The sequence below is a fragment of the Ornithorhynchus anatinus genome, chromosome 8, assembly GCF_004115215.2.
Source record: "Ornithorhynchus anatinus isolate Pmale09 chromosome 8, mOrnAna1.pri.v4, whole genome shotgun sequence".
NCBI classification, from domain to species: domain Eukaryota; kingdom Metazoa; phylum Chordata; class Mammalia; order Monotremata; family Ornithorhynchidae; genus Ornithorhynchus; species Ornithorhynchus anatinus.
Genome location: NC_041735.1, coordinates 70,409,801 through 70,434,827, shown reverse-complemented (window position 1 = coordinate 70,434,827; position 25,027 = coordinate 70,409,801). Strand labels below are relative to the sequence as shown.

Genomic DNA, 25,027 nt, shown 5'->3' with positions numbered 1-25,027 from the left:
CCTTAGGTGATGGTCTGTCCCGGTTTGGGTCTTTGCAACCCTGTTCCTGGAGTCCCTGTGGATAAAAATAATAATGGTAATAATGATAATTACTGTGGTATTTGTAAAGTCCTATGTGTCAAGCACTGTACTAAGCGCTGAGGTGGATATAAGAGAATCAGGTCCCACATGGGCTCCCAGTTCAAGTAGGAGGGAGAACAAGTATTGAATCTCCATTTTGCCGGGAACTGGAGCACAGGGAAGTTGTGACCTGCCTGAGGTGTCACAGCAGATATGTGGCAGAGCTGGGATTAGAACCCAGTTGGGATGAGAAGCAGCGTGGCTCAGAGGAAAGAGCCCGGACTTGGGAGTCAGAGGTCGTGGGTTCTAATCCCGGCTCCGCCTCTTGTCAGCCGTGTGACTTTGGGCAAGTCACTTAACTTCTCTGTGCCTCAGTTACCTCATCCGGAAAATGGGGATTAAGACTATGAGCCCCACGTGGGACAACCTGATTACCTCGTATCTACCCCAGAGCTTAGAACAGTGCTTGGCACATAGTAAGCACTTAACTAATACCATAATTATTATTAATTATTAACCCAGGTCCTCTGACTCCCGGGGCTGTGGTCTTTCCACAAGTCCACGGTGCTTCTCAGCAGCATGGGTTGGAGTGTCTTTTTGGCCTCGGGAGGGCCTTGGCTGGTGCTCTCGGGCAGCTCTCCGGGGAAGCCCTGGGCCGTGAGGAGAGCCCCCACCCTCCTCAGCGCCCACGTCCTTCTGTCCCCCCGCCCGCCCGCTCAGCTTAGCCTGGTGCTACAGCATTCTCCGGAGCAGCTGTTGCCTAAAGGTTTCCTTGCTCTCTGAGGAGGCCACGTATTTACCCTGAAGGAGGCTGCCGAAATCATTTCTCTCTGTTTTTCCTTGAGCGTGACTGCCGGCGTACCGGTAGCTTGGAAAGAATCCCAGTCGGTAGAGAGAAAGGAACAGATGCTCCTCCCTTGATCTTCACTGTGCTCAACTGGACACAATTTTATATGAGGAGAACGGTCCCCGTAGGGCTCAGTGCAAGGTTCCCTCTCTTTGTCCATCGGGACCTGGCCCAATCTTCTGAGGAAGGTGCTTTTATGTTTCTAAGTCGATCATCCGATCGGTCATCGTACCGTACTGAGCGTCTACTGTGTGCAGAATACTGTACTGAGTACTTGGGGGAGTGCAGTAGGGTGAGTACGCAGGTTCCCTGCCTTCCAGGAGTTAAGGTCTAGCCAGGGGAGACAGTCAGCCGTATTTTTTGAGCGCTTACTGTGTGCAGGGTACTGAGCACTTGGAAGAATACTGTTCAGCACTATAAAAGACACATTCCCTGCCCACTGTGAGTTTACGGTCCAGAGACAGATCCCGAAATCGGAAAGAGAAAAAGGGGATCCGAACGTGAGCTAGAGCTCAAAAAAAAAAAAAGTTGGTATTTGTTAAACGCTTACTATGTGCAGAGCACTGTTCTAAGCGCTGGGGTAGATGCGGGGTAATCAGGTTGTCCCACATGAGGCTCACAGTCTTCATCCCCATTTGACAGATGAAGGAACCGAGGCCCAGAGAAGTTAAGTGACTTGCCCACAGTCACACAGCTGCCAAGTGGCGGAGCTGGGATTCGAACCCACCACCTCTGACTCTCAAGCCTGGGCTCTTTCCACTGAGCCTCGCTGCTTCTCTAGCTCAAGTGATGCACCGTTCCTTCGTGGGGGGAGTGGTGGCTAACGGGACTCTCAGGACCCGCGTAGCTCTGGGAGGAGGCCCCTGTTTTAAATCTTGGCCCATGGGATTCCATACTTCCACAGAGAAGCATCCTGGCATAATGGGTAGAGCCCTGGCCTGGGAGGTGGAAGGTCGTGGGTTCTAATCTCGGCTCTGCCACTTGTCTGCCGCGTGACCTTGGGCAAGTCACATAACTTCTCTGAGCCACAGTTCCCTGCTCTGTAAAATGGGAATCAAGACCGTGAGCCCCACGTAGGATAAGGGGAAGCAGCCTGGCTCAGTGGAAAGAGCCTGGGCTTTGGAGTCAGATGTCATGGGTTCGACTCCCGGCTCTGCCACTTGGCAGCTTTGTGACGGTGGGCGAGTCACTTCACTTCCTCCGTGCCTCAGTTACCTCATCTGTAAAATGGGGATTAACTGTGAGCCTCACTTGGGACAACCTGATTACCCTGTATCTACCCCAGCGCTTAGAACAGTGCCCTGCACATACTAAGCGCTTAACAAATACCAACATTATTATAAGGGACTGTGTCCGACCCGATTTGCTTGTATCCATTCCAGCGCTTAGTACAGTGTCCGGCACATAAGAGGCATTGAACGAATACCATCGTCGTCCTCGTCATACTTCTGCGTTTATCATCGACCCGTGTCGCGTCGCCAGATAAAGACCATCCGATTAAGACCGTTCCGACTGTGGCCGCACAGGAAATAGGGGGAAAGAGCACTGGCTCTGGGGACCCTTCCGGTCTCAGTTTCCTCCCCTGTGAGATGGGGATAAAAATCTCCGCCCTCCCCGTTACTTCCTCACGAGGCCGTCACGAGGACGCGCGGGACCCCTAACGTGAAAGTACTGCGGAAGATCAGAGTGGTCTATTGCCTTGTGCTTTTTTCAAGAAACCAGCTGTGAATCAAACCTCTCAGTCCCGTCCGTGAATGCCGTACTGTTTAGTGCGGGTGTAATGTGTGTGAATCTCTGTAGTGTTTAGAGTTGCCCCACACCCCGTGTGGGGGTGTTGCTGAAGAGGTCAGGGAGGGGCCGTTAGTCCCTCCCCTAGCGTGCACGGAGAGACCGCTCTCTGCCGTGCTCGGGGTTTTGCTCCTTGCCTTAGTCTCACGATTCCCTTGAGACTTCTGCTCAAATGAGTATCCCGTTCGTGCTTAATGGCGGGACCCCGGCCCCGTGGGTAGGTCCGTCCGTCCGTCTGTCGGAGATGGCCCCCCGACGTTCAGCGGTCCTGCCGTGCCGTCGGCGCCCGCTTCCCTGCTTCCTCCTCGCCCTGCCCCGTGAGCGTCACGTTTTCATTCGCTACATACGCTTGACCGTCGGCGGGGCCGACGGAACGGCTCCCGGGGAGCGCCCCGGTCTCAGGGTCACCCGGAGGCTGGGCAGCGCCCCAGCGTCCTATCCCCGGCCTGGCCCGGAAGCGGACGCCGCCAGACCACCCGAGCTTCCGAAGCTTGCCTCGGTTACCTCATCTGTAGAATGGGGATTAATTGTGAGCCTCAGAGAGGCAGCGTGGCTAAGTGGAAAGTGCGTGGGCTTGGGAGTCAGAGGTCATGGGTTGTGCGTGACCTTGGGCATCCCACTTAACTTCTCTTTACCTCAGCTACCTCATCTGTAAAATGGGGATGAAGACTGTGAGCCTCACATGGACAACCTGATTACCCTGAATCTCCCCCAGCGCTTAGAACAGTGCTCGGCACATAGTAAGCGCTTAACAAATACCAACATTATTATTATTATTATTAAGTGACTTGCCCACAGTCACACAGCTGACTGGCTGAGCCGGGATTCGAACCCATGACCTCCGACTCCCAAGCCCGGGCTCTTTCCACTGAGCCACGCTGCTTCTCGTACCCACACACGTTTCCTTCCGCCCAGCAAATGTAGTGAAATGTTGTCCAGCTCCCGCAGTTTCTCTGGGCTAGAACTATTCATTCAGTAGTATTTATCGAGCGCTTACTATGTGCAGAGCACTGTACTAAGCACTTGGAATGTACGATTCGGCAACGGATAGAGACAGTCCCTGCCCGATAACGGGCTCACAGTCTAAACTGTTACCAGCGCCAAGGAGGCATTAACCTCTCAAAGCAATCGCATCTCTTCCCCTCCGTCCCGGAGTCTTGACTCTGTCTCCCCTGTGAGCAGGGCCAGGAACATCGCTTTCCGATGGGGTTTCCCAGAGACGGCCTGGCGCAGGGGGGTGGTCTCTGCTAAGAGAACTTTACAGGAAGAGCAGTTTGGTCTGGCAAGAGGGGACAGAACCGACCTAAAGAGCCGTAGACTGAACGTCACATCGATGGATCGGTCGTATTTATTGAGCACTCACTGTGTGCAGAGCACTGGACTGAGTATTACGGAATTAGACACATTCCCTGCCCGTAATGAGCTTACAGTCTAGAACGGGAGATGGGGGTCGCACCAACATTACTATTATTATCGGCCGACCGCACAGACCCCACGTTCAGCAGGGCCCACGTGGGCATTCTCCTGATACCTCTTCCCGTGGTATAATAATAATAATAATTATGGTATTTGTTAAGCACTTACTACGTGCCCAGCACCTTTCTAAGCGCTGGGGTAGATACGAGGTAATCAGGCTGTTCCACGTGGGGCTCGCAGTCTTCATCCCCATTTTACAGATGAGGTAACTGAGGCACCAAGAAGTTAAGTGGCTTGCCCAAGGCTATACAGCAGACAAGGGGTGTAGCTGGGATTAGAACCCACGACCTCTGACTCCCAAGCCCATGCTCTTTCCACTTAGCCACGCTGCCTCTCTGGTGTCCAGGCAGACTGGGGTTGCCGGGCAAACGTTTCCTAATTCCGTACCGGCGTCCGGCCCCGCCGCCTGGCGGAAACCCGTGTCCGGCGGAACCGGGCCCAGGACGGACAGGTTCCCTCCGTGAGCCCCCGGGAATCGAACCGTCGTGCGTTCGGCCACCGGGACTCGCGGGCTGGGAAGGTCCCCGCTCTCCCGACGTGGCCAGGACAGGCTCCCGCCTTCCCCACTGGGGGACAGTCAGTCGATAAATGAGATTTACTGATCTGCGTGCGGCAGCCCTGAGACCCAGCCGGCGCCGAGAGGGTCCCGGTCCGCCAGGTTAGAGACCCCGCCGTTGTCCCTCCGCTCCGCTCCGCGCTTCGAGGGGCTGGGGGAGAGAACCAGCAGCAGAGCTCTGTCCTCCCCCGCCCTAGGAAGAGAGCTGATTTTGGGCGGCGGAGGTCGGGAAGGTAATTCAGTGCCGAGCGCACGCGCCCTTTGGCTGGATTCGTCCCTCTCCGGTTCCCGTGGAAGATTCCGGCGGAGCAAAAATCGCAGCCAGACTGAACTGCCCCTGCGTCCGCAAGGATTGGGCAGGGACCGGGTTTACCTACTCCATTGGGTGGAAGTAGTAGGTAGAGCATAGGCCTGGGGATCAGAAGGTCATGGGTTCTAATCCTGGCTCTGCCACGTGACTGCTGTGTGACCTTGGGCAGGTCATTTCACTTCTCTGGGCCTCACTTCCTTCATCTGTAAAATGGGGATTGAGACCGTGAACCCCACGTGGGGCAGGATCTGTGTTCAACCCGATTTGCTTTTTTCACCCCAGCGCTTAGTACGGTGCCTGGGGCAAAGTAAATTATTATATTATTATTATTATTATTATAATAAATTATTATCACCCTCTCCCAACCACCAAGTTCGATGTTCTGTACGTGGTGAACGCTCAATCAATCCTGCCGATTGACTGATTTCAGTTTGGCCTCTGAACTGATTTCACTTTAGCCTCGAAGCAACGTGGCTTAGTGGAAAGAGCAGGGGCTTGGGAGTCAGAGGTCGTGAGTTCTAATCCCGGTTCTGCCACTTGTCAGCCGTGTGACTTCCGGCAAGGCACTTCTCTGCGTCTCAGTTCCCCCATCTGTAAAATGGAGATTAAGACTGTGAGCCCCACCTGGGACAACCTGATGACCTTTTATCTCCCCCAGCGCTTAGAACAGTGCCTGGCATGTAGTAAGCGCTTAACAAATACCATCATCATGTATTATTTATTTAAATCAGATCGATGCTCTCTCTCCCTCTCTCTTTGAAGGGGCGGCAGGGGTGGGTGGTGGTGTTTTACATGCAGTGTAAATATTGAAGAAGACGCCGAAGGAGCAAGCGAAAGAGATGGGTGTTTTCGCTGGTCAGAGCAGGGAACGCATGTGGTGACTCATCTCTGGGCTGGTCTCCTCCCCCCTCCCGGAAGGCGTCGAGCGGGTGACGGAGACGGTAGCCGGCCTGGCGGCTCGATGGAGCTCGGCTCTCTGGCCGCTGCCCCTGCCCGGATGGCGTCGAGCGGGTGACGGAGCCGGTAGCCGGGCTGGCGGCCTGAGGGAGATGGGCTCCCTGGTCGCTCCCCACTGGTCACTGCCTCCGCAACGTGGCCGGTTTCGCTAATTAGGGTACTGCCCGCTCGGCTTGGGGCTTTAGCGATTCTGGTCCTCAGCAAGCGGTGACTATAATAATGATGATGATGATGATGATGATGGCATTTGTTAAGCGTTTACTATGTGCCAGGCCCTGTTCAAGTGCTGAGGGAGTATAAAGTCATCAGGTTGTCCCGTGGGAGACTCAAAGTCTTCATCCCCATTTTCCAGATGAGGGAACTGAGGTCCAGAGAAGTGAAATGACTTGCCCAAAGTCACACAGCTGACAAGCGGCGGAGCCGGGATTAGAACCCGTGACCTCTGACTCCCAAACCCGGGCTCTTTCCCCCGAGCCTCGCTCCTTCTCTATGAGAAGCAGTGTGGCGCGGTGGATAGATTGCAGGACTGGGAATCGGAAGGACCTGGGTTCTAATCCCAGCTTTGCCATTTTTCCACTGTTTGACCTAGGGCAAGTCATTTCACTTCTCTGGGCCTCAGTTACCTCATCTGTCAAGTGGGGATTAAGAACGTGAGCCCTATGTGGCACAGGGACTGTGTCCAACCCGATTATCTCGTGTCGACCCCAGCACTTAGTACAGTGTCTGGCACAGAGTAAGTACTTAACAAATAACCGCAACTGTTATTATGATGTGCTGAACGCTTTATCGTCGCATGTGTCTGTGGTGATGGGGCATAGGGAGGTTGGTGCTTTATTTTCTTGCTACAGTTTTAGACGTGCTTCTAGGCTCCTTTTCTGTTTCCTTCCAATCAGTCAGTAGTATTTGTTGAATACTTACACTGTGCAGACAACTGAGCTGAGTGCTTGGGACAGGCAGTAGAGTTAAGAAGCACACGAATCCCCTATGGAACAGGGACACTGTCCTCCTGATGATCTTGTATCTTCTTCGGTGCTTAGTACAGCGTTTGGAGCATAGAAATAGCTTAACAAATACCGCAGTTATTTGTATTATTAATAAATACATATTATAATTATTACTGATAAAAGTACAGCGCTCTGCACATAGTAAGCGCTCAGTAAATACTACTGAATGAATGAATTATTCTACCCTCAAGGAGCTTACAGTCTACAATTTACTGTGTACAGAGCACGTGGAGCATGGTTAGAAGTTACGATCCCTGCCCTTAAGGAACGTGACGTCTACTGTGTGCAGAGCACTGACCTAAGCACTTGGGAGAGTACAGTGACATCGGCAGTGACATTTGAGCGTGTAGCGTGGGCAAAACATGGCACTCGGTGCTCGGGAGAATACAGCAGAGTTGGTAGACGTGTTCCTTGCCCACCGTAAGCTAGACACGTATCATGCTGTCAAGGTGCTTACAGTCTAATGCTATATGGAGATGTCTTCGCTAACCTACCCCCCCCTTTCCTCTTCTCCCACTCCCTTCTGCATCACCCTGACTTGCTCCTTTTATTCATCCCCCCGCCCCCCAACCCTCCAGCACTTATCTTCATATAAGTGTAACGGGGAGAGGGGAGGTAGGGACCAGGTACCCGAGGATTTAGGAGTGAGGCCGGCGAGTGCCCGTCCGGCTCAGTGAATGCCCCCCCCGCCCCATGGAAGAGGTTCCGCCAACAGTTTATTGGCATTGTAATGGGGACTGGAGAAACAATTGCTTGGAAACCTTGGGCCTCATAATCTACTGCCTCCCACCTCCTGACCCCCCCCCCCCCCCCCCGTTAGTGATTTCTTGATCTAAATAAAATACAGCACAAAGGGAGGAAAAGCAATTTTCACTTTCTGCACATCGAACATGTCATGGAAACAGTCTGTTGTTAACATCTCTTTGGGGAAGCATTAATACAGTGGGAATGTTTCGTTAGACATTTTCTTAGTTTTAGTTTGAACGTACTAATAATAATGTCCATCTCGTGCACTCCTAAATAACCTACACGGAGGAAATATCAATCAGTGGTCTTTATTGAGCACTAGCTATGGTATTTTGTTAAGCGCTTCCTATGTGTCAAGCACCGTTCTAAGCGCTGGGGTAAATATAAGGTAATCGGGTTGTCCCACGTGGGGCTCACAGTCGAAATCCCCATTTTACAGATGAGGGAACTGAGGCACAGAGAAGTAAAAGCGGCTTGCCCAGGGTCACACAGCAGACAGGTGGCGGAGCCGGTATTAGAACTCACATCCTCTGACTCCCAAGCCCGTGCCCTTTCCACTAAGCCACGCTGTAGAGGACTGGACTAGGCACTTAGGAGAGTGCAGTAGAGTTCTTCAACATGATCCCCATGCCCTCAAGGACCTTACAGGCTTCTTCAACATGATCCATGCCCTCAAGGATCTTACAGGCTGAGTGCAGAGCACTGTACTGAGCATTCGGGAGAGGAAAATAGAGTTACTGGACATGATCCTTGCCCTTTTACTGGTGGTTCGGAAGTGCTGACCTGGGCTTTGGAATAATAGAAGGTTGCGGGGGGCGTAGAACTTAATCAGGGAAGGCCTCCTGGAGGCGATGGGATTTCAGAAGGGCTTTGAAGATGGGGAGGAAACATTCTTTCATTAAAGTGGGCAGTAAATGCATGTACGTGTTTGCACAGGAAACCGTGCAGCAGAATATATCCATCAGTTCAAGAGGGATTTAGATAGATCCATGTACAAGAGTCTACGGTTAGTTACCAGAGGGAGAGTCAGGGACGGAGAGGAGGAAGTCAAGAGGGTTAGATGGTCCATGCTGGGTCACCGGAGGAGAGTCGAGGGTGTTGAATGGTCCGTGCTGGGTCACTCGGGGCAAGTTAGGGATGGAGAGGGAAGAGTCAGGGGTTTTGGATGGCCAGTGCTGGGTCGGGGGTGGGGGAGAGTCCAAGATGGAGAGGGGAGAGTTGGGGGTGTTGGATGGTTTGTGCCGGGTCATTGGAGGAGAGTCAGGGACGGGGACGGGAGAGTCCGGGGTGTTAGACGGTGCGTGCCGATTCACTGGGGGAGAGTCAGGGACGGAGAAGGCGGAGTTGGCGATGTTGACTGACCGGTGCTGGGTCCCCGCGGAGAGAGTCAGGGATGGAGACGGAAGCGTCAGGAGTGTTGGAGGGTCCATATTGGGTCACTGGGGGGGAGTCAAGAATAGATAGGGGAAATTCAGAGGTGATGGGTCACCGGGGGGCTGTAAGCTCCTTGAGGGAAGGGCTTTTGTCTACCAATTTTATTATGCTCCCCCAAGCGTTCAGTATAGTGCCCTGCAAACGTTAAGCATTCTATAGATATTACTGATGGATTGAGTCTGAGTTGGAGTGGGGAGAATTGGAGTGTTGGATGGTCGATCCCTAGCCGTGAGGTGGGGACGTCCCAGAGGGCACCCGATTTACGGCTGCGGCAGGATCGGGGCCTGGGCTGGAAGGCCTCTGTCGGGGCTGACCCGGGCCTGACCCGGGACTGGGGGGTTCCTGGGCTTGTGGATTTTCTGTTCTTCTGAGCCCAGGGCCCGTTGCCTGAGAGGCGGTGTCAGGAGTTGTGTGGCTAAAGGACTCGTGGGCAGTTCCACTGACTTGGGGAAGGGTGCCATGGGCACTCTCTGCCAGGACCAAGGACCCCTGGCTGCAGCGCCTAGGGGGGATGGCGCAGCTGACTGATTGGTGGAGGGGGATCGGTGGCTCCAGACCGTAAGCTCGTTGTGGGCGGGGAGTGTGTCCGTTATATGGTTCTATTATACTCTCCCAAACACGTAGTATTCTCCCCTGCTTCAAAGCCTTATTGAAGGCACATCCCCTCCAAGAGTTCTTCCCTAACTTAGCCCTCCTTTCCTCTTCTCCCATTCTCTTCTGCGTCACCCTGACTTGCTTCTTTTATTCAACTCCCCACCCAGCCCCGTAGCACGTATCTCCATATCTGTAATGTACTGACTTGTCTTATTGTCTGTTCCCCCCCGACCCAGACTTTAAGCTGGCCGTGGGCAGGGAATGTGTTTATTGTTACGTTGTACTCTCCCGAACGCAATAGATATATAATAATAATAATGTTGGCATTTGTTTAAGCCCTCTCTGCGTGCAAAGCACCGTTCTAAGTGCTGGGGCGGATACAAGGTGATCAGGTCGTCCCACGTGGGGCTCACAGTCTTCATCCCCATTTTACAGATGAGGCATATGAATGAGTGAATACAGTGCTCTGCACACAGTTAAGCGCTCCGTAAATAGGATTGCCTGACTGACTGGCTCGCCTCAAGTGCCTAATTAGGCTGTCAGTCGATCGGTCCCGTTTATTGAGCACTTGCCCTTTGCAGAGCGCGGTACCGATCCCTTGGGAGACTACAATACAACACACTTGGTAAACGCATTCCCTGCCTCCAAGGAGCCGACAGTCAAGAGGGGGAGACGGACATTCCCGTAGACAAATAAATCATGGTTGTGTACGTAAGAGCGGTGGGGTGAATAAAGGGAGCAGAGTCGGGTGCAAGGGTGATGCAGAAGGGAGTGGGAGAAGAGGAAATGAAGGCCTTACTGGCTGGACTCTCAGCAGCCTCTGTTCTCGTCAACTAACTGCCGGTGACGGGACTGCTTCCAGCCATTCGCTATATTTAGGCTACTGGATGTTTGCCTTGGGGGCCATTTCAGGGTGTCGTGTCGCTCTTAAAGGAAATCGTTATTAGCCCCGGCTGCCGACAGCTTGCGAGGGGGGGATGATTTCAGGAGCCGCCGAAACAAATGCTTCTTCGAGTCAGAAGCCTTTCGGGCCTCTAATCACCCATCCCTGGTGGCCCAGTGGAAAGAAACCCGGGCCTGGGAGGCAGGGGACCTGGGTTCTAATCCTGGCTCCTCCGCAGGCCTGCCGGGGGAACCTGGGGTAGTCAGTCACTTCACTTCTCCGTGCCCCGGTCTCCTCACCTGTTTCGGTACCTGTTCTCCTTCCACCTTAGACCGTGAGCCCCAGAGGGGAGAGGGACTGTATCCAATATGATTATCCCGTATCTAGCCCAGCGCTTAGTACGATGCTTGGCACGTAGTAAACACCTGAACACCACTACCGCCGTTATTACTGTTATTATTATCTCACGTGTATGTTCAACTGTGAGGCCCCGTCCCTGCCAGCATCGTTCAATCCCGGGTGTCCTTCTGGAAGATAACTTTTCTGTAGAAAATTGCGTTTTGGGGGCACACGATGTCCAGCCTTAATACAGTAGAGGTAACAGCCGAGCGGCCCAGCCCAGCATTTTCAGGGCCGCGTTCTCGGAATTGCGTCTTTACCCACGCCCTAGGGCTCTGGTGTCAGCGTGTCTGCCCGGCGGACAGATGGCGTTTGGCTTTTCCACTCTTCGTAGACACACACGCAGTCCCACACACTCTGTCTCCCCCTCCCCCCGCCTGCAGGGAGGTCGGGACAGTGATCCCCAGAACCCGAGAAGGCCGGCAGCCGTGAGCCTCCAGCTCCCCAGAAGCTACTGGGTAGATTCCCGGGCCAGCCAGTCCCCGTGGCGGCACCAGTCAGTCAGTCCGTCGTATTTATTGAGTGCTGCTTGTGGGTGTGTGCACTGTTCTAAGCGCTTGGGAGAGTACAACACAACAGTAAACAGACACATTCTCTACCACGACGAGCTTACAGTCTAGAGGGGGAGACAGACATTAATATAAATAACCCAGCTTCTGTCTGCACAACCCCAAAGGAAGGTCAAGTGGTCCCGCCCTTGCCCTCGCCCACTAATCTGGTGGCAAGCCAGCGGGTTCACGTCCTTCCGCCAGGCCCGTGAGCGGGTTTGACCCTGCCCTTAGCCAGGGCCCCGGGCAGGCTGGGTCCTCAGTGGGCTCCGTTAGGAAAGTTGTGTCGGACCGCCGCGGCAATTGCGGGGAGCCCACGTAGTGAGCGTCCGCTGGCGTCCCACCACGACCGCATGACCTGTTCCCTGCCCTTGGGGAGCTTCCCCTCTAACAGGAGGAACGGGCGGAAAAGTCTCTCCAACCAAAATACCCATCTGGGTTTCTTATTCCTCAGTTACTGTCCGGCGACCAAGCCCCAGGGGTGATTTGCTGAGGCCGAGGGTTCGGCTGGGCAGCTCTCTCCTCTCCTCCGTCATATACACACACACATGCACACGCTTGCACCATCCGGGGCCTCTGTGGGCGGGGGCGGGTACTTGGGAGGCTTGGAGAGTCGTCCCCCTCGTCCCCCGCCCCCAGCATCCCGCCCACAGGCCAGAGACCTCCCCTCCTCCCCCGCAGCTGCCCCCGGGCCCCAGCTGTTCAGCCCCAAAGCCGCTGGGTGCCCTCGGGTTTCCATGGCTACCCTGAATTTTGCTGCTGCAGCGATTGCCGGTTGTCTAGCGAAAGAAGTGTAGCTTTCGGACTCGTTTATTCTCAACCTGCTTCTGAGCCCCACGTTCCGTTTCAGGGCAGGGCGGAGGGGACGCGGATAAAGCCATCTCCTCCGCTCTGCCTTCTTCCTCTCTGACTCTGGTCTCCCACCCGGCCGAGAGCTATACGTGCGGGGAGCGGACGGCCATTTCGGGGACAGAAACCGTAGGCTTTTGCCGCGACCTGTCATTTAAACCAGCCGTGGGGGATTTATTTTAGAGAAAATTGCCGGACGGGTTGTCTTGGGAAGAGGACTCTATATATAGACGGGTACGTGGCATCGTGGGCCGGTAAGCATCCGCCGTGCCTTCCCAGAGCTCCCTGGGGATCCGGAAGAGTGGAGAAGAGTCGGGCCCGAAGATGAAGGTGCGGCCCGTGTCCCCCCCAAGCCCGGAGGGACTGTTCTGCCAGCAGAACCTCATTACTGACCCCCTTGATTCATCAACCCCGAAGAGACAAGGGAAAAATCAGAGGGTGTCACGGAAAGTTTAATAAGGCATTTCAAGGGCTTTTATGTGGATGAGATTCACGGCATCGTGGTCAGAGGCGCAGGAGTCCGGAGAGCCCGGTTCGAATCTCCGTTCTGCCCTTGGCCTGCTGTGTGACCTTGGGCGATGCACCTAACCTCTCTAGTGGTGTTGGGAACCACAGTGCTGCTGATGTTTATCGAGTTTTTATTGAATGCAGTGCACTGTAGGTACTAAACACTGGGGAATTACAACCAGAGCAGCATCGCTTGGAGGAAAGATCCTGGGTCTGGGATTCCAAGGACCTGAGTTTTCATTCCCGTTCTGCCACGTGCCTGCTGTGGGACTGTGGACACGACACTTTTCTGAGCCTGTTTCCTCATCTGTAAAATGGGGATTCGGTAACGGCTCCCTCTCCTGATCAGTCTGTCGATTGATGGTATTTATAGAGCACTTGCTGTTTGCAAAGCACTGTACTGAGCACTTAGGGGAGGACAATACAAGAGTCGGCAGATTCGTTCCCTGCCCACAAAGGGTTTGTGCTCCCGACGGGGAGTCAGACGTTAAAATAAAGTAGGGATATGTACCAAAATGCTATGGAGCTGAGGATGGGATAAACAGCAAGTGTTTAAAGGGTACAGATCCATGTATCTAGACGACGCAGAAGGGAGAAGGAAGGGGAAAAGTGAGGGCTCAGTCGGGGAAGGCCTCTCGGGCGAAGTGGTAACTCCATGTGGGACGAGGACGTCGTCCAACCTGATTAACTTGTATCTATCCCCAGCACTGAATACGGTACTTAATTTATAGTAAGTGCTTAACAAATACCACAATGATCATTAATCATTAGTATTATTATAGTATTAAGCACAAGACACTTTCCCAGCCCTCAAGGAGCATTCACTAAAATCCCCATTTTATCCCCAAGACGGGCATAGAAATATTCTTGAGCTGTAGAATGAGAATAAGTAAAGTTCACTGTTCCGTCAAAAATGTCATCCATACACTAGTACCGAAGACGGGCTTAAATAAATACAAGTTGAAGTAGTAGAGGCCGCCGAACTCTTTCCTCCCTTGTCAAGCTGGGGTAAGATTCCTGCTGTCCCTCCCCGCCCGACTGTGAGCCGGCTGTGGGACGGGGACTGTGTCCGATGTGGTTAGCCTGGGTCCACCCGGTGCTGAACACTACACTCGACACAGAGTAAATACTTGTAACTATCCTTGTAATTGTCAATCATAAAAATAATAATAATAATAATGTTGGTATTTGTTAAGCGCTTACTACGTGCCAGGGGTAGGCGCAACTTCATCGGGTCGGACGCCGTCCCCGTCCCACACGGGGCTCACACTCTTAATCCCCATTTTACAGATGAGGCAACTGCGACTCTGGGAAGGGAAGTGACGTGCCCGAGATCACACAGCAGATACGGGGCAGAGCCGGGATCAGAACCCAGGTCCTCCTGACTTCCAGGCCCGCGCTCTGTCCATTGAGCCACGCTGCTTCTCAACGCGACATGACCACCTCCGGGGCCGGGGCATTTTGGTCATGCCGGGCAAACTCACCTTCTCTCAGCTGGGTCCTGCCCGTGGCAACCGGAGAAATTCAGGGCCCCGTCGCCCGGTCAGCTTTCCACCGGGAGATCCCGGATGGCTTTTCGATGGGAGGATCCCCTATTTCTCCTCCTCCGTTACCGGCAGAGCAGAATCTGGGTGGCGGAGAGCCATCTTTTTGCTAGGGCGCGTCTCTCTCCCCGGCGGGAGCTGACGCTGTTTTCCCCGTGGTCGTCATCCCCCCCCCCCCCACTGCAGGACCTTCCTCTTCATGCGAGACGGGAACCCGAACAAGCGCAACGTGCACAATGAGACCTCGATGCACTTGCTGTGCATGGGACCCGAGCTCCTCATCTCGGAGGGGGCCCTCCACCCGCGCCTGGCCCGACCCTCCGAGGACCACTGCCGCAGAGCCGACTGCCTGCAGATGATCCTCCGCTGGAAAGGGGCCAAGCTGGACCGGGGCGAGTACGAGCGGGCCGCCATCGACGCCGTGGATAACAAAAAGAACACGCCCTTGCACTACGCCGCCGGCTCTGGGATGAGGGCTTGTGTCGAGGTACGGACCGGACCCGGGGCTCCGGGGCGGGGGATGGGAACGCGGCCCAGCCCCCGGCCTCCCCACCCGGTGTTGGGGCCGTGGGGCACCCCGGGTGGCCTCTGCCTGGCTCTTGGGTTGAGAAAAGTATTTAGTCCCGTCGAGCCCCGTGCGCAGAGTTGGATTCTCAGTCAGTCGGTCGTATTTATCGAGCGCTTACTGTGTGCAGAGCACCGTACTGAGCGCTTGGGAGAGTACAATAGAACAGTAAATACCGGGAGAGCCGGGCTGGAGGCTCCCCTCCCGGCGACACTCTATCCCATCCCGGCCCGGCCACCACCGCGGACCGTGGCCTCCGGCCCGGGACGGTGGCCCGTCACGGGGCAGCCCCCGCTCAGCGGAGCCTTCGGCAACGTTGGGGTATCGACAGCCTGGCGTGAAAACAGCTTCCGCGGCTGCCCCCGACAGACCTCAGCGGGGCCCGGGACGGACACCGTGAGGAGAGGGCTGTGGGTTAGCGTCCGCCTCCTCCCCGCGCCCACCGAGTCCACGGGATTCTCTCTGAACGCACGGGCCCACGCTTGCCCTGTCCCCTCCCCCGCCATCTCAATCTCTCCTCTGCCACACCTGCACCCAGCACGCACCTGTCACAATAATGACCCAGTGGTCAGGCTTCGTATGCAAAGCGATGTTCACTTGGAGCATTATCTGATCGATGGCATCCATTTAGGGCACCCAGCTGGTCATTCACACCCAGTAAATCCATTTTGAGATTTAAGTGTCTACGTGGAGTGAATTAGTGCCTCCTCGCCATCTCGAGAAGCAGCATGGCGTAGTGGATAGAGCACGGACCTGGGAGTCAGAAGGTCATAATAATAGTAATAATAATAATAATGGTGGTATTTGTTAAGCACTTACTATGTGCAAAGCACTGTTCTAAGTGCTGGGGGGATACAGGGTGATCAGATTGTCCCATGTGGGACTCACAGTTTTAATCCCCATTTTACAGATGAGGTATCTGAGGCCCAGAGAAGTTAAGTGACTTGCCCAAAGTCACACAGCTGACAAGTGGCAGAGCCAGGAGTCGAACCCATGACCCCTGACTCCGAAGCCCAGGCTCTTTCCACTGAGCCACGCTGGGTTCTAATCCCGGCGCCGCCACTCATCTGCTGTGTGACCTCGGGTAAGGTCTTGTCAAACCCGAGGTCGACTCACGTAACTACTCTGTGCCGCAATTACCTCATCTGTGAAATGGGCATTAAGACTGTGAGCCCCATGTGTGACAGAGACTGTGTCCAACCTGATTAGCTAGTATCTACCCCACCTCTTAGAACAGTGCTTGACACATAATAAGTGCTTAACAAATACCATTATTATTATCTTTCTGTTTGTGTCTTGACCGACAGCGAGGTGGCCCTTTCTAGGGAGCAGGGAAAGCAGTTTTCCACACTATCGTGAGGGTTGGGACCAAGGGGGACTTAGCCAAAATCTCCAGACGTGGCCCCGGCCTTAACCCGTTGGCTGTTAAACACAGGGCCGAGCGTCAGAGGACTTGCGCCCTGATCCCATCTCTCCCCTGTACCTGCTGAGTGATCTTGGGTGAGTCACTTGACTTCTGGGCATCAGTTTCCTCATCTGTGAAATGGAGATTCAATGCCTGTCCTCCCTCCCTCTTAGCAACATACGGGACAGGGTCTGTGTCTGACCTAATTACCATGTCTCTACCCCAGTATATAGTACAGAGGTTGGCACGTAGTAAGCCCTGACCAAATATTATCATTACTATCATTATCCTCGTCATCTGCTGGTTCACAGTTTACTGGCATTGGATTAATCCCTTTGGAGAAAAGACCATTTTTTACCAAGGCTCTCTTCATTCCCTCCTGATTTTCCCGTTTCTGTTGACCCCGACTCCCCTGCCCCAGTCTTCCCGTCCTCCATTGTCCCATCTGGAGCCCTGCCTCAGGCTCCCCCACTCCCTCAGTGGGGAAGCTTTCCCTCTGCCCTCCCAACCGCTCCCCGCAGGATGCCTCCATCATCTCCCGACCGGGTCCCTGAGCCCGCATCCTCACCGGTCGGCTCGCCCCCGAGTTCTTCCTTCCTCGGCCCGTTACCCCAGAGCCCCCCAGAGCCTTCGCTCCCACCTCTCAGAACACCAGAGTCCCATCGGAGCCTCTGGTCAGAATGGGAGGGCCCCCTGCCCCCTTCGAGCCTCTCCATCAGCGAGCTCTCTCTGCCCTTCGTCCCTCTTCTCCCACCGCACGTGCCCGATGCCCGCCTCCCTTCCCATCTACCGTGCTAGCTTCCTAACCCGCTCCCGCCTCTCAGATCCTGCTTCTTCCCCTTCCCTCCTCTCCGGCAAAGCCTGTTCACGCTCACCTCCTCCGGGAAGCACTCCTCACGTAAGCCATCCACCGCCCCACTTGCGTCATGGCTGCAGCCACCGGCTCTTCCCCGAGCACGTTAGGTTGGTCGGCCTTTGTCGTCTGCTCACCTGGTCTGGGGGCTTTAGTTTGCATCTGGGAGGTTTTCTCTAATGGAATGTTTTCTCTCTTGTGTACGCCTATCTTCCCCATTGGCCCCTAAGAGGTCCGAAGGCAGGGCCTTAGTCTACAGTTGGTCTCGACGTGGCCGTCGTCGGCTGCCGCCGATGATGATCCCTTGCCCCTTAAGATCAGGTACCCATGGGATGTTAACCTAAACGTCCCGCTTTGGGATTTAGAGCGTGGAGAGATCACACCGGCCTGCGGAACGGCTGATTCCGGCCAGCAGAGGTTGGGGTCACTCAGTTTGGGCGGTGGGGCCAGGGTGTCCGTTAGGCATCACGGGATCCGGTGAGCAACTGGGGGCAGACCCCGCAGTAGCCGTGGGATCCTGCTGCGTTGATCACATAGGTACCCGTCTCGCCAGGCAGCCCAACCTCCTACTCCTGGGGAACCTGCCCGTGGCGATATCGCCGCGGTCCCGGACACTCAGTCGCTCTTCCTTTCCGAGGGTGTGGGGGCCCAGGGGTGGGGCCGACGGGGGATCCACAGATCCTTGCGAGATCCTTGAGAGGTTACTGGCCCCTGGGGACCACGAGTTCCAGAACTAAGATTGCTGTCCAGCTCGCGGCGCTCAGCCAGTTGCTTGGCACAGAGTTGTTGTCAAGCAATTACCCTGATGGCTCCCGCGCTCACACGGATGCCCAAGGATGTCGAGCGAGTGAGTGAGCAGCCGAGGGGGACGGAGGCCGCCGACCAGCCTGGCACTGTCCCTCCTCCCTCCCCGTCAGGTGTCTCACCCTCGGCCATTCAGAGTCCATCACCACCCTGCCGGCTCGTGACGCCCATTTCTCACTTTCAGCTTTTAGTAAAACACGGAGGAGACTTGTTTGCCGAAAACGAAAACAAAGATACTCCTTGCGACTGCGCTGAGAAGCAGCATCACACAGACCTGGCCCTGAACCTGGAATCGCAGATGGTGTTCTCCCGGGACCCCGAGGCCGACGACATCGAGGCCGAATACGCCGCCCTCGACAAGAGAGAGGTGGGCCGCGCCTTCCTCGGGGAGGCGGTCGTCGCCTGAAAGCTTCTCCCTGATCCCCTAGTAGCCAGATGTTTCCATTCTTCCCCAGGAAGAGCAGACCCCCTTTCGGTCGTCTTCTATTTTCTCTATATTGCCTGGCAGGTCTGTTGCACGCCCTCATTCGCGCTCCTCACGAGGTCCGGTTTCAACATCTCCATCTGATGAAACCTGCCCTCTCTCCCCGGGTGGGCGGCTTCCGATTCTCGGCCGGGAGGCTCATCGTCGGCCCGGCCCGGAGCGGAGGAGTTGTTGCTGCCGCCGATGCCGGCGACTCTGGGCGCTGCGTTCGGGGACCCCGAGACCGTATCTGTGATCTGTGGACTTGGGGACTGCGCTCGGGAGCGCCGTGTTGGGTGGTGCTCAGCCCCGCCTCTTACACTATTTCCTGACATCCCCGGGCTTGGGAAACCAACCTTCCTAAACTCCTTGCATCGAGTGCACGTCTTGATTTCCGAGGGACGGTTTCCATAGTTTTCCTTGTAAATCCATTCCCCTAGTTTGCCCGTCACAGTACTTTGAGAATTGGTTTCTGAGCTCTTGGAGTCTCCAGCTGTCCTGGCCCCGCACCGAGTGGAGGTTCGACAGTATTTGTACTGCTCTGTCTTGTCCTTTGTCTGTGAGAAAATCGAGAGGGAAAAACTTTGTTTTCGTTGCTAATAGTGATATTGGTATTTGTTAAGCGCTTACTATGTGCCGAGCACTGTTCTAAGCGCTGGGGTAGTTACAGGGTAATCAGGTTGTCCCTTTATCCCCATTTTACAGATGAGGTCACTGAGGCACCGAGAAGCCAAGTGACTTGCCCCAAGTCACACAGCTGACAGGCGGCGCCGGGATTAGAACCCACGACCTCTGACTCCTAAGCCCCTGCTCTTTCCACTGAACCACGCTTTTTGACGTGACCGTGACTGAGTTTCTGACGTGCAGTTTTAATTTTCGGTTTTGGCAGGTGCCCTTCTGACTGCAAGGCGGTCGGACCCGAAAATGGGGAAATCCGTGCCCATCCCGGCGGGCCCCGAGCTCGGGACCGATTGATTTTGTGCTAGTGTTTAGAAAGCCCAGATAACGTGGGGTCGGACGATCTCAGACCGGTGTCCAAATCAGAGCCACTACCGTGGGCTAAAGGGTCCGAGGAGGCATCCCCGTGAGAGTGGTTCAACGCAGCGTAGGGGCCGGACGTCGCTCAGAGACCTCGTCGGGTTCCGGGGTTGACCTGTCGGTAGATAACTGGGAGCGGATGTCCGGGCCCCAGGCCGGGCCGAGCCGGGAGAGGAGTGGGAGAGGTTGGCCATCGAGTCCCCGTCCCCCCAAGTTCTCGCTTGAAGTAGCCGGCTTGACCGGAGCTCTGGCCACCTTCCCGGAGAATGAGTCGGAAGCGGTTGGTTGGCATCCCCTCCATTTCACATTAAGCAGGCTCTCTCCATGATGTTCTAGCATTTAGTTGGCATCATGGGAAATTTAGGATGTCCCCGTGTGTCGTGGTGTTTATGAAAATAGGAGTCTGTGTTTTTCCATCGTCAGCCAGCGCAGAGACACCGTCCCTGTGGGCAGAGACTCTCAGGGTTGACCAAAGTGTGTCGAAAGGGTGTGGCCAAGCTCGGGCCTCCGTGTTTACCTCTGTCGTGATCCCTGAACCTCAGCGGACCAGCCCTGTTTTCTCCTGCCGGTTTCCGATCCCCTTTGGGGTGTGTGGGGGTTGCTTGCCACAGGGCTGGACCATTCAGATAGTAATAACAATCATAATAACTGTGGTATTTGGCAAGCGCCTACTGTGTGCCGGCCGTACTAAGCGCTGGGGTGGATACGAGCACGTCGGGTTGGACACGGTCCCCGTCCCACGTGAGGCTCGCCGTTTCAGTCCTCGTTTACAGGTGAGGTAACTGAGGCACGGCGGAAGTGAAGTGACTTGTCCACGGTCACACGGCAGACAGATGGCAGAGGGGGTAATTAGAACCCGTGACCTTCCGACTCCCAGGCCCGTGCGCTGTCCACTGCGCCATTCTGCCTCTCGGGTGATCACGGACCTGGGAATCAGCGGACCTGGGTTCTCACGCCGACCCTTCCGCTCGTCTGCCGTGCGTGAACTTGGGCAAGTCACTTCACTTCTCTGTGGCTCAGTTCCCACGTCTGTAAAATGGCGATTAAGATTGTGAGCCCCACTCGGGACACGGACCGTGTCCGAGGTCATTAGCGGATATCTATCCCAGCCCTTAGTAAAATGCCTGGCACATAGTGAGTGCTTAAGAAATACCATTTAAAAATAATAATGATGATGATGATAATTGGGATCAGGGACGACTGAGGATGGGCTGGACCGTTCAGGTGAGTTTCACCTTTTGGGCCCTTGGAATGTGCGGACTCGAGCACCCCGTGGTCTGTAGATTACCTCGAGCTGCCCTGAGGCTTCTCTCCCCTCCCTTCCCGACCCAGGCACCAGTCTGGGCGCCCAAGGGCGAGGAGAGCCAGCCGCCTCTGACTGGGCCTTCTGTGCCTCCAGTTCCTGAGGAGGGAGGGCGGAGGCAGGAGGGAGGAGGACGCCGAGGAGGTGAGGTTCCCGATCGTCCGCAGTGGGTAGGCCACCTTCTGCCTCTCCCCGAAATCGAGGCGGTGGTAGAGGAACGAGACGGGCGGGGATCCCTGGCTTCGTATTTCTAGGAAAGGAAGAGTGTCACCGATGGGGCCTCGGGGAGAACGGTTAACGCCGGCACCGTCAAAAGGGCGAAGTGAGCAACCCTCTGCAGTCGGACTTTCTGGTGTTGGAGCGAAAAATTAAAATGGGGAAGTCCTTCAGGAGGAGTTAACCGCTGCACAGCAGTCTGTCTGTCGATCAGTGGTATTTATCGAGCCCTTACCTTTTGCCAAACACCGAACTAACTGCTCGGGAAAGTACAGCGCGACCGAGTTGGGAGGCGCGATCCCTGCCCACGAGAAGCTCACGGTCTACAGGGGGAGACGGACGTTAAAATAGGTTAAGGATAGAGGAAATAGTAGAATATAAGAATACTGACGTAAATACCGCGGGGCCGGGGGGAGTATCAGAGTGCTTAAGAGGTACACGGCCAAGTGCGTCGTGGATGGGCCAAGTGCGTCGTGGATGGTGTGGGGAGGGCGGATAGGAGAAATGAGGACGGCTACCTGTTTGGTGATGTCAGAGCGGGTCCCGAGGGCTGTAGGAGGGGCCCGCAGTGGACTAGACCGTCGGCGAGGAAGCGGTGGGAGTCTGTTCGGGGGAGAAAGGTTCCACTCGGCAGAGCTGATTTGCCGTGGCGCTCTGGGTCCGCTGGAATGAGAGAGCCTGGCCCCGGGGGGCTGTCGCTCTTCCCCTGCAGAACGGTGCGTGGCACAGAGTAAACACCATCATCGTCAACACCACTCTCCCAGCCACCCGCCCTAATCTTGTCCCTAGCAGCAGCCTCACCAGTGACCTTCCCTAGTCAGAGGAACTCAGGCCTCCTCCCTCCCCCGAATTAGTGGACCATCTAGAATTTTATCTCAGGAAAGCCTCAGATTAGGACTCGAGGAAGGCGGGACAGCGGGCAAGGGGAGGAGCGGGAGGGGTGCGGCGGGGGGGCCCGAATCAGCGGAAGGTCGACATTGTGGAAGTGTTGGTTTTTAAAGCTGCCCTTAATTTGGGCTGTTCCTCTCCTGGTCACGTGGCTGCCTTCTGCTCTGGGCCCAGCAGCATCTCTACCCGGCGCCGAGCTGATGAGCCCTGTGCGCCGGCGAGGCGGAGGAGCCAGGAATGGAGGGGGATTGCGGACAGATTCGCCCGCCAGCCTGGGTTCTCTCCCTTGGGATCCCGCTCCTAGCGAGGGCCCAGTGCCCTGCCTCCCGCCCCCCCCCTGCAGTGCTCTCAGCTCTGCCACCTCCCACGTTTGCCCTGAGCCCTTTGGCTAGACTGCGACTGGAAGCGTAGGGGGTGGGGGACGTTGTTTGGCGGTGTGAGGTTGGATGGGCCCGGAGCCTGCCGTGGCAGTGGCAGAGCTGCTGGGCGCCAGTGTTCCCGGGCACGGGATCCCACTGCGGGAGAAGAGCGGGGGGGCCGGTGGAGAGACAACCTCCGTGGGGAACGTGCGAGTCAAGCCCATTGTGTCCCCCGACAGGAAAAACAGGGAAGGGCGCCGGCGAGCCCAAGTGGGAAGCCTTTATCCCCCAGTTCCACTAACACAAGCCCCGGTTGCCAGTCGGGGGGGCGGGCGGGCGGCGGCCGACCCCCAGGGTGGCCCGTTCGGGGCCTCAGACCATCCCCATTGGTGAGCGGGGAGTCGGTCCCCTCCGGACGGCTGCTCCCGGCGGCCCGGGAAGAGCCGAACTCCCCCGGGAGCGCCCGCCACGTCAGACGTCAGGGCCGGGGGCGGGCCCCCGGATCCGCCGGTCCGGGGATTCTGGGATCCTGCCCAAGAGTGGCACGGTTTGGATGTTACCGGATGGGCCTGGGAGGTTCCGGGCTGGGCCACGGGGAGCGAGGTTGGCAGGGAAGAGGTTTTCATGAATTGTGGGAGATCGACTCAAACCGGCGTTCCCACCCACCGAGGGAGACGGCTGCCGTGGAACTTGGGCTGCGGGCCCGCTGCCGCCACCAGTGTTCCCTCCGGCCGGTGAAACTCCTTCCGCTCCGTTGCGCCGAAGCGGGGGCTTGGCAGCAGCAAAGCAGGCCAGTTGGGGGGTAGCCCAGCCCGACCCGGGTCCCCGTTGAAATCACCCTCCGCTTGGCAATCCGAGATCTTCCGAGAAGCCACCGCCTGCTGGGAATGGGTCGATTTGCTCTCTGGTTGGGTGAGCTGGTTAGGAGAGGGGGTTGAAGAACGATGGCGTAGCCCCGCCCCATCCCTTCTTCCTCCCCAAGCTCAACATAGAAAGCGGCCCCCAGGCCCGCGTGAAGAGCCACGTCGTCAGTCCACCGACAACCTAGGTTGTGTTCGACCGGCCCGCCGAGGCTCTGGAAAGCCAGTAGTGGCGGTGGCTCCTGAGTACCGGTATTGACCGCGCGCCGTCTGGGTGCGCCGTGCTGCACTAAGCGCTCAGGAGCGAACGACCGAGGCACAACGCCCGTCCCCTGGCCTCAGGGCACTCACACCGCACAGAATCCATGGGCCGTCGAGGGTGTTCTGCGGCTGCTCCCGGACCCCGTCCGAGGTTGGGTCGGGGGTCGGCTAAGTAGCAGCTGGTCGTCGGGGCGGCTCTTTCAAGGTGGGCCCGCAGCGGCGACGACCATCCCCTTCCGGGCATTTGTGGGTTCTTTCATTCCATCTCTCTTAGACAGAAGGTCCATTTATTTAACCAGTACCTTAAACTCCTAGTAAATAAAAACCCACTGGTGTGCGAGCTCCCTGGCGTGGATTTGAAAACAAGCAGACGCAGAGCTGAGGCCCCGGCTCGGGTCCAGCGGGCCGAAGCGGCGTTTCCAGTGAGGGAGCGGTCATCCCCAGCTCCGTCGACCGCTCCGCGCCACCTCTTCAGCGGCACTGGCGCCGGGTCGGTTTCCCGGCCGCGGGAGACCGCCCACCCGCCCCCGGGGGCCTGCGGTTTTTCGGCGGGTGGGAGCTCCTCTGGGATCGGGCCCTGCGGAGGAGGCGGCGTCCTGGGGTGGCTGCGGGGACACGGGGGAGTCCGAGCCCCTGACCTCTGTGTTTCCGCTCTTTCCAGCCGTACGAAGGACTCAGACCTCAAGATCTTCGCAGACTGAAAGACATGCTGATCGTCGAGTCCGCCGATATGCTTCAAGCCCCGCTCTTCACGGCCGAGGCCTTGCTCAGAGCCCATGGTAACGGGACAAGTAGCGCCTACCCGCCTGCCCGCCCGCCCCCTAAAGCCCTAGGCTGACGTAACTAGGCGCCTTGCCCTCCGATGTCGGTTTTGAGGTTGCGGGCGAACGCAGGTGGACCGCCCGCCCGGAGCTTCTGGGCAGAGGGGCGGGTCCGTGTCTCTGACGGGCCCTCAGCCCGGCTGGGCACACGGCAGCAGCCACCGGCAGCGCGGGCCGAGCTCTTGGGTCGGTCGGGAAGCACCGGACCCCTCCCAGTGCCTTTTCCTACTTTTCATGGGTTCGGAGAGAATTCTGGGTGAACCTGAGCGGGAAGGGTGCCACCCTGCCCTTCAGCAGCACCCACAGCTGCAGCAGGAGCAGCAGCAGCAATAGCGATGATACTTACTGAGGGCTGACTTTGCGCAGGGTGCCATATTAGACGCTGGGAAATAATTCACAGTTGAAAATGAAACACGGTTCCTGGCTCTCAAGGGGCTCCCGAGCCCCTTCTAATAATAATAATGTTGGTATTCGTTAAGCGCTTACTATGTGCCGAGCACTGTTCTAAGCGCTGGGGTGGTCACAAGGGAATCAGGTTGTCCCACGTGGGGCTCACAGCCTTAATCCCCATTTTACGGATGAGGTAACTGAGGCACCGAGAAGTTAAGTGACTTGCCCAAAGTCACACAGCTGACAAGTGGCCGAGCTGGGATTCGAACCCATGACCTCTGACTCCCAAGCCCGTGCT

At 56.3% G+C, this 25,027-nt stretch overlaps 1 protein-coding gene across 3 annotated transcripts in view; it reads left to right on the top strand.

The window, feature by feature from the left end:
* The window catches only part of ANKIB1 (ankyrin repeat and IBR domain containing 1), an 89,239-nt gene that overhangs the window by 29,286 nt on the left and 34,926 nt on the right, over positions 1–25,027 (top strand). For all 3 annotated transcript variants that reach the window (XM_029070591.2, XM_029070589.2, XM_029070590.2), the window contains exons 3-5: positions 14,690–14,990; positions 18,315–18,497; positions 24,180–24,297. In XM_029070591.2, coding sequence (XP_028926424.1) covers positions 14,690–14,990; positions 18,315–18,497; positions 24,180–24,297 — 602 coding nt within the window. The remainder of the gene's footprint in view (positions 1–14,689; positions 14,991–18,314; positions 18,498–24,179; positions 24,298–25,027) is intronic.